Source organism: Prionailurus bengalensis, chromosome E1, assembly GCF_016509475.1.
Source record: "Prionailurus bengalensis isolate Pbe53 chromosome E1, Fcat_Pben_1.1_paternal_pri, whole genome shotgun sequence".
Taxonomy (NCBI): domain Eukaryota; kingdom Metazoa; phylum Chordata; class Mammalia; order Carnivora; family Felidae; genus Prionailurus; species Prionailurus bengalensis.
Window position 1 is genome coordinate 37303127 of NC_057347.1, and position 12987 is coordinate 37316113.

The 12987-nt window shown below is 37.6% G+C and overlaps 1 protein-coding gene across 1 annotated transcript in view; it reads right to left on the reverse strand.

Annotated features, from left to right (window-relative positions):
* Window positions 1-12987, reverse strand: part of NPEPPS (aminopeptidase puromycin sensitive) — a 95335-nt gene that overhangs the window by 12662 nt on the left and 69686 nt on the right. Inside the window, exons 10-17 of the mRNA XM_043584229.1 lie at window positions 12342-12506; window positions 11414-11518; window positions 10937-10997; window positions 8217-8326; window positions 6320-6383; window positions 4457-4596; window positions 1932-2066; window positions 244-463 (exon numbers count right to left, since the gene is read on the reverse strand). Of these exons, the coding sequence (XP_043440164.1) occupies window positions 244-463; window positions 1932-2066; window positions 4457-4596; window positions 6320-6383; window positions 8217-8326; window positions 10937-10997; window positions 11414-11518; window positions 12342-12506 (1000 nt within the window). The remainder of the gene's footprint in view (window positions 1-243; window positions 464-1931; window positions 2067-4456; window positions 4597-6319; window positions 6384-8216; window positions 8327-10936; window positions 10998-11413; window positions 11519-12341; window positions 12507-12987) is intronic.

The window sequence follows — 12987 nt, forward strand, 5'->3', positions numbered from 1 at the left end:
CACCATTTGTGTTGTTTACAAATCGTATTTAACAGTGAATACACATAACCACCACTGTTTTTATGTTGGTGACCCATGTAACTTCACCAATAAACTTAAAAGACCTAAGATTTAATTTCTGGGGAGCTGAAAACATAGTTAACACCCAACAGATACCAAGATGCTACTGATACTGTTAACCACAGCTGAGTAAAAAGGGTCCAATTTCTCATCAATTCTTTCCCCATTCCGTGCATCCATTACCTTCTCCAGGTTTGGGGTCCCAGCCTAGTCTCTCCCCTATGGGTGAAAAGACATCTTTCACAAACTCCTGGATTTCCTCATAGAAGTCTGTGTGGGACAAGAGAGTTGAGAGAATCCCCAGGTTACAGCTCAGGTCGCTCCATACAGTATAATTGGGCTCATTCACAAAAGCCTCCATGACTTTTAGAACCTCTACAGTGCTAATGATTCCAGCTCGAGCCTGGGATAGGAAAAAACATAAATTAATCTAGTCTTCAGACAAAAACAAAATAAAGAAACACAAGCATGCATTTTCAGCATTATCTACTGCTAGTCAGTCATTTCTTTGGTTGAAAGAACACAGGGGATTATGAGAATAAAACTCCTATCATGACAATATCCCTTATTTACTTTTTGTTATTTGTGAGAGAGCAACTTAGGTACACTTTGTTTGGTGACAGGTGGTATAGCTACGCTTGTGGTGAGCACAGCATGAGGCGCAGACTCGTGGAATCACTATGCTGTCCACCTGAAACTGATGTAACGCTGTGCATCAACTATACTTCAATGAGAAAGAAAGCGAGGGAAAAAAAAGAAAGCAAGAAGGAGAGCCGTTAACTTCCTATTTCTATCCAGTGTCTGGGGCCTTGGCTTTGTTTTTATTTTTAAAATTCTCATACTTTCAGAAAAGACACAACAATAGTTAGGGCTTTGGTTTTTGACAGAGGCTCTTTCAAAGCTGGACCTGCCAACTGTGTCAACTTCAGTCTGTCCTTTACTCATTTGTGAAAGAAGGCAAACTGGAAGGCCTTTCAGAATTAACTAACAGAGCTAGGAAAAGGAACTCGTGTTACAGCAGCCAACTACACAAATACACCACTCTCCTGGGACAGGTCTCTCTCAGCAATGAGATCAGCAGATGTGAGGTTTTGTGCATCAGTGCTAATCTGTGTTTATACAAAGGAGGAATCCAAAACCAGTTACTGCAGAAGGGAGGGAAAACTCAAGTCCACTTTAAAGGAACACTAGGAGGAATCTGACAATTTTATCACAGACATCTGGAAATTATCTAACCTATGTTGGAGTCATAAAGATAATACTACTAATTGCTGATTTAAATCCTTTCTGGAACAAAGCCAAAAGAAATATAATCCTTTTTTTTTTTAAAGTAGGCTCCACGCCCAATGTGGGGCTTGAACTCATGACCCTGAGATCAAGAGTCGGATGCTCTCCTGACGCAGCAGCCCAGATGCCCCACATAAATATAATTCTAAAGCTAATGGACTATTATTTGAGTAGTAATGGAATGTTAAAAAATTCTAGATGTTTTCAGCCAAGTACAATCACCATTTTAGAAAAATATAAATTATTCTGAATTATTAAAAAAAAAAAAAAAAAAAAAAAACATCAGTAGGGAAATTTCTTCAATGCCCATACCTATTTCTACCGAAAAGAATTTTTGCCTTACAAAGGATAGTTTTCATTGCAAAAAGCTGGCTTAGGAGTAGTGACATGGGATTTGTTTCCGGTAAATTATATAGGTTCACTCTTGTCATGTTAATTAATAATTAGTCATTTGTTCTAGTCCCAAAAGGTGTTCAACCTTCAGGAAGAGCCATATTCTTCTAATTATGTTTCAGTCAGATACTCCAGGAAAAACAAAATCCTTTAATCAACAAAATCCATTATACTACTTGAGAGAGGCTCACCAAGGAGAAGAGGTCATTTTGTAATCCAAGTCGATCCACAGGGGGCAGAGAAAGGTCACGAATGCCGGGTAATAAACTTTCCAGCATGGCTGAGCTGTACTGGGTCCGATAAAACCCAACTGTTCCCAGGTTTAACTGAAAAGATACCCAATGGACATTATTAATTAAACAGTTCCATTTGTTTTGTTTGTTAATTTTTAATTTTAGTGTTTGTTTATTTGAGAGTGAGAGCACAAGCAGGGGAGGGGCAGAGAGAGAGAGACAGAGAGAGAGAGAGAGAGAGAGGGAGACACAGAATCTGAAGCAGACTCCAGGCTCTGAGCTGTCAGCACAGAGCCCAACGCAGGGCTTGAACTCATGAACCATGAGATCATGACCTGAGCCGAAGTCGGAGACTTAACTGACTGAGCCACCCAAGCGCCGCATCCATTTGTTTTTTAAAGCAGTCTTTTGCAGGTGTGAAAGGAGTTTTGCTTTCAGTATATCTGAGTGAAAACAACAAAGATCACATATGCAGGCAGGGATTAAAATGAAACAACACATAAAGATAGAAAGCGGTTGTCAAAGATGAAAACAGGTGAAAGAAAACAGAAACTTGACATAGTGGGGGACAGAGTGAGAGACAGTAGGAAGGATATGGTTGGGAGGGAGGGAATCACACGGATCGGTTTCTATGTCTACTCTCGGTGGATGGTTTTAAGTTCACAGAAAATATTTACTATATGTAAGAACACGGGGACAGTGGAATCTCTGAGGAAGACTAAACCTTTACAAAAAGACTCATCTACTCAGCCCACAGTCTCACCAGAATAGTAATGCTCAGGTCCTAGATTTTAAAGAATTGCATGGACTTTAAAGGTAATTTCATATAATTTGTGGAGTGAGATAATCACGGACTGTTATCATTCTCTGTAGGCTAATGACTGACAGGCAAAAATATTTTTGATAATATTTATATACCAAATACCTTAAAGGTAAATAAGATAGAAGATATAAGTACTTCACTATTTATGTTTTTAATTTTACTACTTACATGTAAGTATTTTTTAAATTTTATTTATTTATTTTGAAAGAAAGAGAGAGTGAGCACGAGCAGGGAAGGAGGGGCAAAGAAAGAGGTGGAGAGAGCATCCCAAGCAGCCTCCACACTCAGCACACAGCCTGATGCAGGACCGATCCCAGAACCATGAGATCATGACCTAAGCTGAAACCAAGAGTTGGATGCTTTAACTGACTAAGTCACCCAGGTACCCCTGTAAGTATTTTTTTCAAATCACCTCACGATAATACAACTGCTATTTTATTGATTCCCTCTACCTTTTACGGCAGGAATAATACCTTTATTTACCTTACAATCACAGCATACATAGGTTTTTCTCATTTATAAGAAAAATTTCATATAGCTACATAATCTTCCAGATGTAATTTCAAATGGTAACATAGTATTCTACTGAGTATGTATATGTGTGTATCTATCTGTATTTTTAAAGTTTTTATTTATTTATAATTTATATTTATTTATTTTTATAATTTTTTAAATGTTTGTTTATTTTTTGTGAGAGAGAGAGACAGAGTGTGAGCAGGTGAGGGTCAGAGAGAGAAGGAGACATAGAATCCAGAGCAGGCTCCAAGCTGTCAGCACAGAGTTCAATGTGGGGCTCAAACTCACAAATCGTGAGGATCATGACCTAAGCCGAAGTCGGCCGCTTAACCAACTGAGCCACCCAGGCACCTCTTAAAGGTTTTATTTTCATGTAATCTCTATACCCAATGTGGGGTGTGAACTCAACCCTGAGATCAAGAGTCTCACACTCTTCTGATAGGAGCCAGCCAGGCACCCCTCCACTGAGTATATTTTTAAAAAATCATATATGTGTATGTGTATACACACACACACACACACACACACACACACACACACATATACACATACAAAAGTCTGAGATAATGTATAATTCCTATTAGGAACCTATAATTGGGAGAAAAGTTTATAGTAGATACTTTTATTATGAATGGTACAGAGTACAGAATAATGAGAAATAATCTTTACCAACTGTTATTTTTATGAAATGATTTTAAAACACCAGTTACAGGAATTTCACATTTCAGTGACACAAACTCATTATTATATGTGTGGCCTCGCTTGACGATAGCTGTGCATACACAATGACAGCACATCGTGGAGGTTAACATCTTGTTACAATGACAGCGCAGCTGGAAGTTGCAAGACCACAGACCTTTTGATTAATGTGACTTTACACATAATCTACTATTTTTTCCCCTTTGATCATATCCCTTTTTATCTGCTTATGTACCACTCCCTTACCTAAGGGAAGATATCAGATAATATTATTTGAAAATTGGCCCTAAATTTCACACAGGACAGTTTAGTAATGTTTTTGTCTTTGCAAGTCCTCATCTAAACTAAAGCAGAATTTACAGCCGGCCATAAAATGTATAAAGGAAGTGAGAGAAATCAATTCATTTAGGTAAGATAAAAATGGCTAGGCCATTTATGGACTCACCTTTACCCACTGGTCTGGTTTGACATTTTTCAAAACCACATTCATCTCTGGCTTGTCCATCAGAATTTTCAGTTTGGCATGGTTGGGGTCTTCACTAGTAGAGATTGTGATAGGAACCATCCACTGGGGACAGTCTTCTCCTTAAGCAACAGAAGAACAAATAGAAAACTTGAAAAATAATTTGTCATTGGAAGAAATAGAAGGTAAGGTGGAGAGAGAGGACTGGTATCTTACATATGAGCTTGAGTCTGTTAAGCCAATAGCTCATTTTCAATAGTACATAAACTCTTCCATAACCTGAATAATACTAGTATAAAGGAAGAGAGAATTTATTAACAAAAATCACAATAGCCTAAAAGAGAAAAGGAGAATAGTTTATTTAGTGTTTCTTAATTAAAATTCGTGTTAAATTAAAACACAGTGATTTTAATTTAATCATTTCCCTTTATAGAGTAACAGAGACAGTAATGATTTTACTGTAAAAGAAATTTCAAGTAGGTCAAAGTCTTCATATAGCATTTAAAAACATTCTAAGGTGCAGTCCTTAACAAGTATACATAGTGAAGGGTTGACTTAATTTCTTAGATAGGATACACCCTAGAGTTGACGGATTCCATCACTAAAAAGTCATAGCTAAAACTCAAAGCTTTTGCAAGGCAGATAACATACCTGTCTTTTAGGGATCCGACAGAAAAACAGACTTTGAATTAAGATGCCAAACAGAAGAGAGTCCTTTGCCCATTGCCCAGTACATTTAACTACAATTACATTTAACTATTTTACTAAGTTATCTAGTTTTGTGCTATCAGGTTAAACCACAAATTAAAATTTCCTAACAATGGGACATTTCAGGTTTTAATACTGCCTATACTGGTCAGTCACAGAATATTTGAAAAAAACTGCAAAACCTCTCAGTCCTACGATGCAGATTGTGGGTATGAGGCAGAAAACAGAAACTGTGAGACTTAGGGATTTATTTTGGATAATAAACTTGTCATCTGACTTGTCAGACAGCTTTACTTAAAAAGTAATTCCAAATGCTAAGGAAGGTTAAGGATGAAAGGGTATATACCTCTTAACCCTAGTAGAGCGTACCCTATTTTGGAACATGAAAAGGATAGGTGATTCTGATATACGCCTCCCCCTACTAAGAATTGTTTTAAAGGAGGTGAGAAAGGTACTTTTAATTTCCTGAGCAAAAGAATCTAATGACCTGTAGAAATAATTTGAAAAGCCAGAGTCGAGTGGTATAAACTCATGGAATCCAACTATTTCGTTTGAATTCCTACTCTCTAACTCATCAGATAGGCGACCTTGAGCAATTTAACTAACCCAGCTATGCCTCAGCTCCTTCATTTGTAGAAAGGAAATAATACTACCTACCCAGTAGGGTTGCTGAAACTATAAAAGAAGGGTCAGTGATACTGCTTTAGCACAGTAAATGGTACATAATAACTCTAAATAATCTTTGTGCTTTATTTACTTGTTTACTTACTTAGTATGCCCAAGAATTAAAAAGAAGACAAAGAATTAGCCACCCACACAAATGTGCAGCAAGATTCTTGTAAGGATAGAGACATCGCTTCTTGGGTGTTCCTATCCTTCTTCATTCCTTGTAGCCTCCAATAACATACAGAGACATGGAATTTCAAAAAACTGAAGAATATCAAAACACCACAAATACCTCATGAATCTCCTCTTTTGATTTCCTAGATTTCATTTGTATTTTATTACCATTTCCTTGTTTTTATTTAATCCTATCAAAAATATTAAAAAATATGTAATTACTTCCTGTTAATTCGAACACTACTGGAATGGTGTCCACATTCACTCATCAGCTCCCACTTACAGTCATTTGCTTACCAGCATATGGTCCACTGGCACAGAACTTTCTTTGGGACAACCTCAATAATCTGTCATCTTCTACCTAAGAAAGCATAAACAAAGGCTATTAATAGTAGTATCAACACTTTTTTTTCCCCTTCTTTTTGGAGGGGCCAACACTTCTGTGACAAAGTAGAAGGTGAAACCAGTACAGCCAAATGTCTCATGGGAACACAAAGTGCAACAGTGAGGAAGAGGACGATAGTACAGAATGGGAGAAAAGGCGCTGTTTCTCATTTAGGCCCCCAAATAACAAGCCTCTAAATAAAAGGCCATGTTCTATGTAATACGGCCCCTCAGAAGGGTTATGTATACAGACAAGAACCTTAAAATGTTACCATTTTCACAAGGATACGTAACAATAAATAATACTGCAGCCAGTTGTTTTAATCTTTATAGAGGGAGGTTATGTCTTTAGACTCTTAAGCTTCTAAAAAGTGGCAACCTTACATTAGCACATGGACTCAACGTTCAGAATTCAAAGGTTTAGAGTGACTGCTAAACATGAAAGAGGCACACATTTTGTTTCAAAGGATGAGCTTTGCAATGAAGCACAAAAAAAGTGGTGGAGGAAAACTGCAAAAACAATTTAAAACAACCGAAGTGCATATTAAAAAAAAAAACAAAAAACTTTGCAAATATGCAATCGTTTGCTTTACTTATCATTTGTTAATACGTCCTGGAACATTTTAAATAACATAATATATAACAGATTAGTATCACCCAAATTCAATGTCAAATTAGGCCAATGACCTTTATGGATAAACTGACTACACAAGACAGAATTGAAAAGCTAAAAAATTTGAGTAAAGAAGCAATGACCGGGGGCGCCTGGGTAGCTCAGTCCTGCTGGGAAGACAACTCATTCTGAGGTACAACTCTCTGAATTCAGGTAACAGTTCAACTAATAATAGTGCAATTCTGATCAAAATCCCATTGCCACCCAACCAACATTAAAACTAATTTTAGGGGCACCAGCTGGTTCAGATGGTGCAGCATGTGACTCTTGGTCTTGGGGTTGTGGGTTCGTGCGCCACACCGGGTGTAGAGATTACTTAAAAAATAAATCTTAAGTGGTGCCGGGGTGGCTCAGTTGCTTGAGCATCCGACTCTTGGTATCAGCTCTGGTTATGATCTCATGGTTGTGAGATTGAGCCCTGGGTTGGGCTCTGTGCTGAGCATGGAGCTTGCTTGGGATTCTCTCTCCCTCTGTCCCTCCCCCGCTCATGCTCTCTTTCAAAATAAATAAATAAGCATTTAAAAATAAATGAATAAAATATTTTAAAAAGCGCTGATGTTTAAGAATGATATTATAAATGGGTGTTGAATTTTCACAAATGCTTTTCCTGCATCTTATTGAAGTGATTATGGGGTTCTCCTACCTATATTCTGTTAGTGTAGTGTTTATGAATCAAAATACTGATAGTTTTTTTAATGTTATATCAACTTTGCAGTCCTAGGATAAACCCGACTTGGTCATTTTAGAATTCTATCAAGGGGCACCTGGTTGGCTCAGTTGGAAGAGCATGCAACTAGTGACCTCAAAATCATGAGTTCAAGTCCCATGCTGGGTGTAGAGATTACTTAAATAAACTTAAAAAAATGAGTTATATCAACAAGTTTACAGTGTTTTCCTTGGGGACAGTAAGAGTAGACAACATTTTGTTTTCTACTATAAGTATGTATTATTTTGATGATGGCGGAGGGGGAGGCAAACCATTTAGTATACAGATAACAGATCACCAAGAAAACAATGCAAGGGCTAGTTTAAATGTTACCTAGAATACTTAAAGTACAGAAAAGCAAATGAGGTAACATGGCCTGAATTCCATGTAGTACAGTAGCAGACAAATTGGAGGACTTTTTATAAGGTTACCTGTTCTGCTTCCACATAAATGAGGGGGAATCCCATTTGTTTGGTCCAGGTATTCATCACCGCTGCGATAGGTTTACCACTAGCATTTTCTAAACTTTCCCAGAGGTCCTCTAGAAGATAAACACGAACAATGAAAATCTAAAATGTTTACATTTTTATCTTCTGAAACAAACCAGAAATTTTATATAGCTCCTGACGCTATCTTGCTAACCAATTCTTTGGTTCTTTCAGGTTCGGGAGATAAACGGGGGGGTCAAGCTAATGTCCACTTGCCTCTCCATTAAATAAACTCTATTACAAAAACTGGTCTTATAGTTTAAGATGCCTCTAATTGTTCCAGTTTAATAAAAAAAATATCACAAATTATTCAAAAAAAAAAAATCACAAATTATAGGAGTGCCTGGCTGGCTCAGTCAATAGAGGGTGCAACTCTTGATCTCAGTTTTTTGAGTTCAGGCCCCATGTTAAGCCTAGAGTTTACTTAAAAAAAAAAAAATCCATCACAAATTATAGTAAAGAAAAGACAAACAGGGAAGTTCAAACAAGAAGATAACAGAAACAAACAAACATATTCAAGATCACCACTAAGCATCACCTACAAACTTAAAACCATGATATCCATTCAATTAACAGAGGTTTAAAAAACACTCAGTGCTCTAAGGCTGAAGTAAAACTCATATGGTCAAATGGCACTGGTGGCATGGTAAGCAAAACAGCAATACAATGAGATACACGCTATAATGGGGGCATGAACAGAGGAAAAGTCCTTAAGGAAAAATCCAAGGAAGGGGCACCTGGGTGGCTCGGTTGGTTAAGCATCCGACTCTTGATTTGGGCTCAGGGCATGATTTCACAGGTTTGTGAGCTGACAGTGAGGCACCTGTTTGAGTTTCTCTCTCTCCCTCCCCCTCTCTCTGTCCCTCTCTCCTGCTCGCACTCTCTCTCTCTCAAAATACATATGTAAACTTTAAAAAAAAATTCAAGGAAAATAAAGGCTTCACAAGAGTTGGCTTCTGGTCTGCATCTTGAAGAGGAGTTGTTCATTAGGCAAAGGGAAAAAGGCATTCCAGGTGGACAAATAAATGGTTTATATACAAAGAAAAAGTGTAAGAAAGACACAAAACATTACTAATAGCAAATGTTCAATGCGCTGAAGCTAGAAGGCATATCCAGCAATGAGGCTGAAACAGTAGGCAAGGGCTGACCAGCTAAGACTATGTGTGGCTTGGGGCACCTGGTTGGCTCAGTCAGTTAAGCGTCCGACTTTGGCTCAGGTTATGATCTCATGGTTCGTGGGTCCGATCCCCACATCGGGCTCTGTGCTGACAGCTCAGAGCCTGGAGCCTGTTTCAGATTCTGTGTCTCCCTCTCTCTCTGCCCCTCCCCTGCTCACATTCTGTGTGTATCTCTCTCAAAAATAAATAAAAATTAAAAAAAAAAAAAGACCATGTATGGCTTAAAAAGAACAGACTATATTGTGAAGGGACTGAAGTATCTCAAATGTTTTTAATCAGTAGGTGATGCAATAATCAGTAGGTGATGCAATCAAGTATTTGCTTTAGAAAGATAACCCTGGCTAGCCTCAGAGTGACAGGGAGAACCGAAGAGAGTGGGGCAGGCAAGAAGTAGTGAGTTGGTAGGCAGCTGTGGAATTCAGCAGAGATTGTGAAGGCGTGAATTAAGCAAAGGGTAGTGAGGACAGACAGGATAAAAACCATGGATGGTAACTGCAGTGTCTTTGAACTGCCAACTGTCTTTAGAAGTAACATAAACCCAAAAAAGGTACATGGTCGGTGTTGCTTTTCAAAGTGTGGCCTAAAGACTAGTGGCACTGGCTTCACCTGGGAGCTTGTTAGAAATGCAGATCCTCTGGTCTCACCCCAGATCTACTGAATTAGAAACATTTTCAGCTCTGGGTTACTGCATGTACATTACAGTTTAAGAACCAGAAAGCTCTTTCCTCATGTATTATGTATATATGCATGCTAAAGACTCAGAAAATTTGCAAGAGCACATTCTTCTTTGGCTCTGCTTTAAGGAACAGAATGCCTCTCTATTTCATAAACTGAGATGGACATTTATGGCCAGGGGAATGGGGGGTGGGTGGGTAGAAGGGCAGAGTGTCAGGATTACATCGTGTCCTCAACAGAGAGGCAGATAGGTGTATGTATTTTTAATTCACAGGTCATAAACCTCAGGAACAGCCCATGGCCGGGCTTCTCTGAACTTTTGTCATTCTATTAGATACTAATGACATTATATAAATCTTGTTTTCTAAACTTTTTGTTCACTAAGAACTCAAAACTCCAACTCCGGTTCTTTGTCATTTTCAATCAACACTTACACCTTTATTCTTTCTTTGGACTCCCATTCACAATAAGTCACAGACCACTATACACTATAAATCTTAAACCTTACTTCATTGAAACTCTGTTATTCCGTAAGTTTACTCCTAAAAATGGTTAATTTGCAGCAATTTTAATGGCCAAACAGGACTCTTCAGACTCTTGGAAGTGGCAGGACACCGAGCCATGGAGAGCAGACTACCAGAGGGCACCGGAAGGAAGGTCCTGATTCATGCTGATCCGTGACTTAACACATGGCACCAGATAAGTCAACTTGATTTCCTATGTTAAGCATTTAGGAAAAATTAAATGTCCCACTCTGGATTGAGTGCCAACACCTTCTCTCCACTCCTATCTCAAGCTATTAAAGATTACCTGTGGCAGCATTCTTTTGTTGGAACTTGGTTAAATACATGTTCATTCCTTTCTTAAAGTCCTGAGAAAACACAATTTTTAAAATCCAGGAGATTAAGACCTTGGAATTTATAGTGTATCTGCATATTAGTACTCAAATTACCTGAGTGTCAGATTTACTGAAAAACACATATCCCTCGAATGTCTACTACCTTTTATTTAAGAATGCATACGCTTTGCCTTCTACTTTTGCTTTTAAGTTTTATACCAGCCTCCCACACATCCTCCAAACACATTTACACATCATTCATCTAAGAGACCATGAGAGTCAGTATAAAAAGAAATGGAGGTATAAGCCAGATCAGAGTATATTCTTCTAGAATCTAGAAAAATTACTTAGGAACTTAATTTAAATGAAAGCAGACATTTTTTTTTCCATGCAAAACTCTATGATTTCACCATAAAAGAATGGAAGATTTTTTTAAACTGCTTTTTTACCTTATCCCCAATGTAGTCATGGAGCATTCGGATGACAGATGCACCTTTGCTATATGATATAGCGTCAAATATCTCATCGACTTCAGAAGGATGTCCCACACTGACCTGGCAGACAGTGTGATTCAGGGTTATAACAGGAAGCAGATAGCCTGTAATACTGAATTACATAAAAAGCTTTCTAGGAAAACCCTCCTAACTCATAAGATACTTTTCTGCCTTTAGCTCACTGATAAATGCATAATGATGATCCTTAAAAAGCATGTAGTAACTAATACTAAATAAAGTGGAATATATGACATGATCCCATCATCTCTGAGGGTCCTGGCTCCGCTTGGCTGGGAGGTAAATCACTACGGATCTATTTACTGGAAGACTGGAGAAGGAAGAAAGGAAAGATGAAAAACATTTTATTTCTTGCAGCTAATTGTAATGGCTTACAATTATATAGGATCCTCGTTAAATACATCAAAGTAGACTGTAAGTCTAGTTCTTTGGAAGCAAAATTAATATAAACTAAGCTGAAATAAGTCAAGAGAAATAAAATATACATAAAAACAGATAATGACAACAATAAAAAAAATACATTCAGAATTTTCTTTGAAACAAACAATGGAATCAAAATGTTCCCTTATGCATACTGCCCAATAGGCATGGTTCTCCCATTCTATGCAAGAAAAATGTACTTAGTGAATGTTTATGGGTACATAGCACTTACTTCTACAAAGATCAAATTTTTATACTGCTTACCTTAAAAAGAAACATAATTAGAACTTAACCTTGTGAGATTTTTCAAGACTGAAAATATAAGCTATAAAAACAAGTGAACTGCTCATGTAATTTTCTTTTCAGAGTCCTAAGTATCTCTATAACAAATTACTTATTTCATTAAATATGAGAGAAAGGCCGATGGTTGAAAAGTATGGCTCACTTCAATAGGATGGCTGTTATCTAGAGCGTCAAGTTCCTGGGCACGGGTGTAATCAGCAGAAACAAACTGAGTCCAGATATCATACTCTGGGAAGCAGTGGTCTACACACAGATATTCAATCCATGATGCAAAGCCTTCATTTAGCCAAAGATGAGTCCACCATTCCTAAAAACAAAAGAAAGAAATGTGTAAGGAAAACAAAATGCTTTTCATTCCACTAACTTGAAAAAGTCACATGTCTCTTCCACTATACTCTACAACTTACAACTTTAAGAAACCAAAATTCAGTGAAAAACATTTAGTAAGTCACATGTCTGAACAACAAAAAAAGTGTTTAAAAGAGATGCTAAGAAAGGCCTACTGGTGATATTGGCATTATGCCTGAGGGACATTTCAAAACATAGCTAAGTCACTTTTTATTACCAAAGGTAGAAAAGATGTAAGGAGAAAGGTGGGGGGGGGGGGCGCTTATATGGAAAAGGGGAAGAGAACAGATAAATGTAGGCAAGAGCCTAAATTGTCAGGTAAAAGTTAGTTTGATAAACCAGAAAGCTACCAGGACCAAACACAGAAAACTAGAAAGGATTTTTATAATGACTGAGAAAAGTTACTGTCAACTGACAAGTTAAACTTTCTAGATAAACAG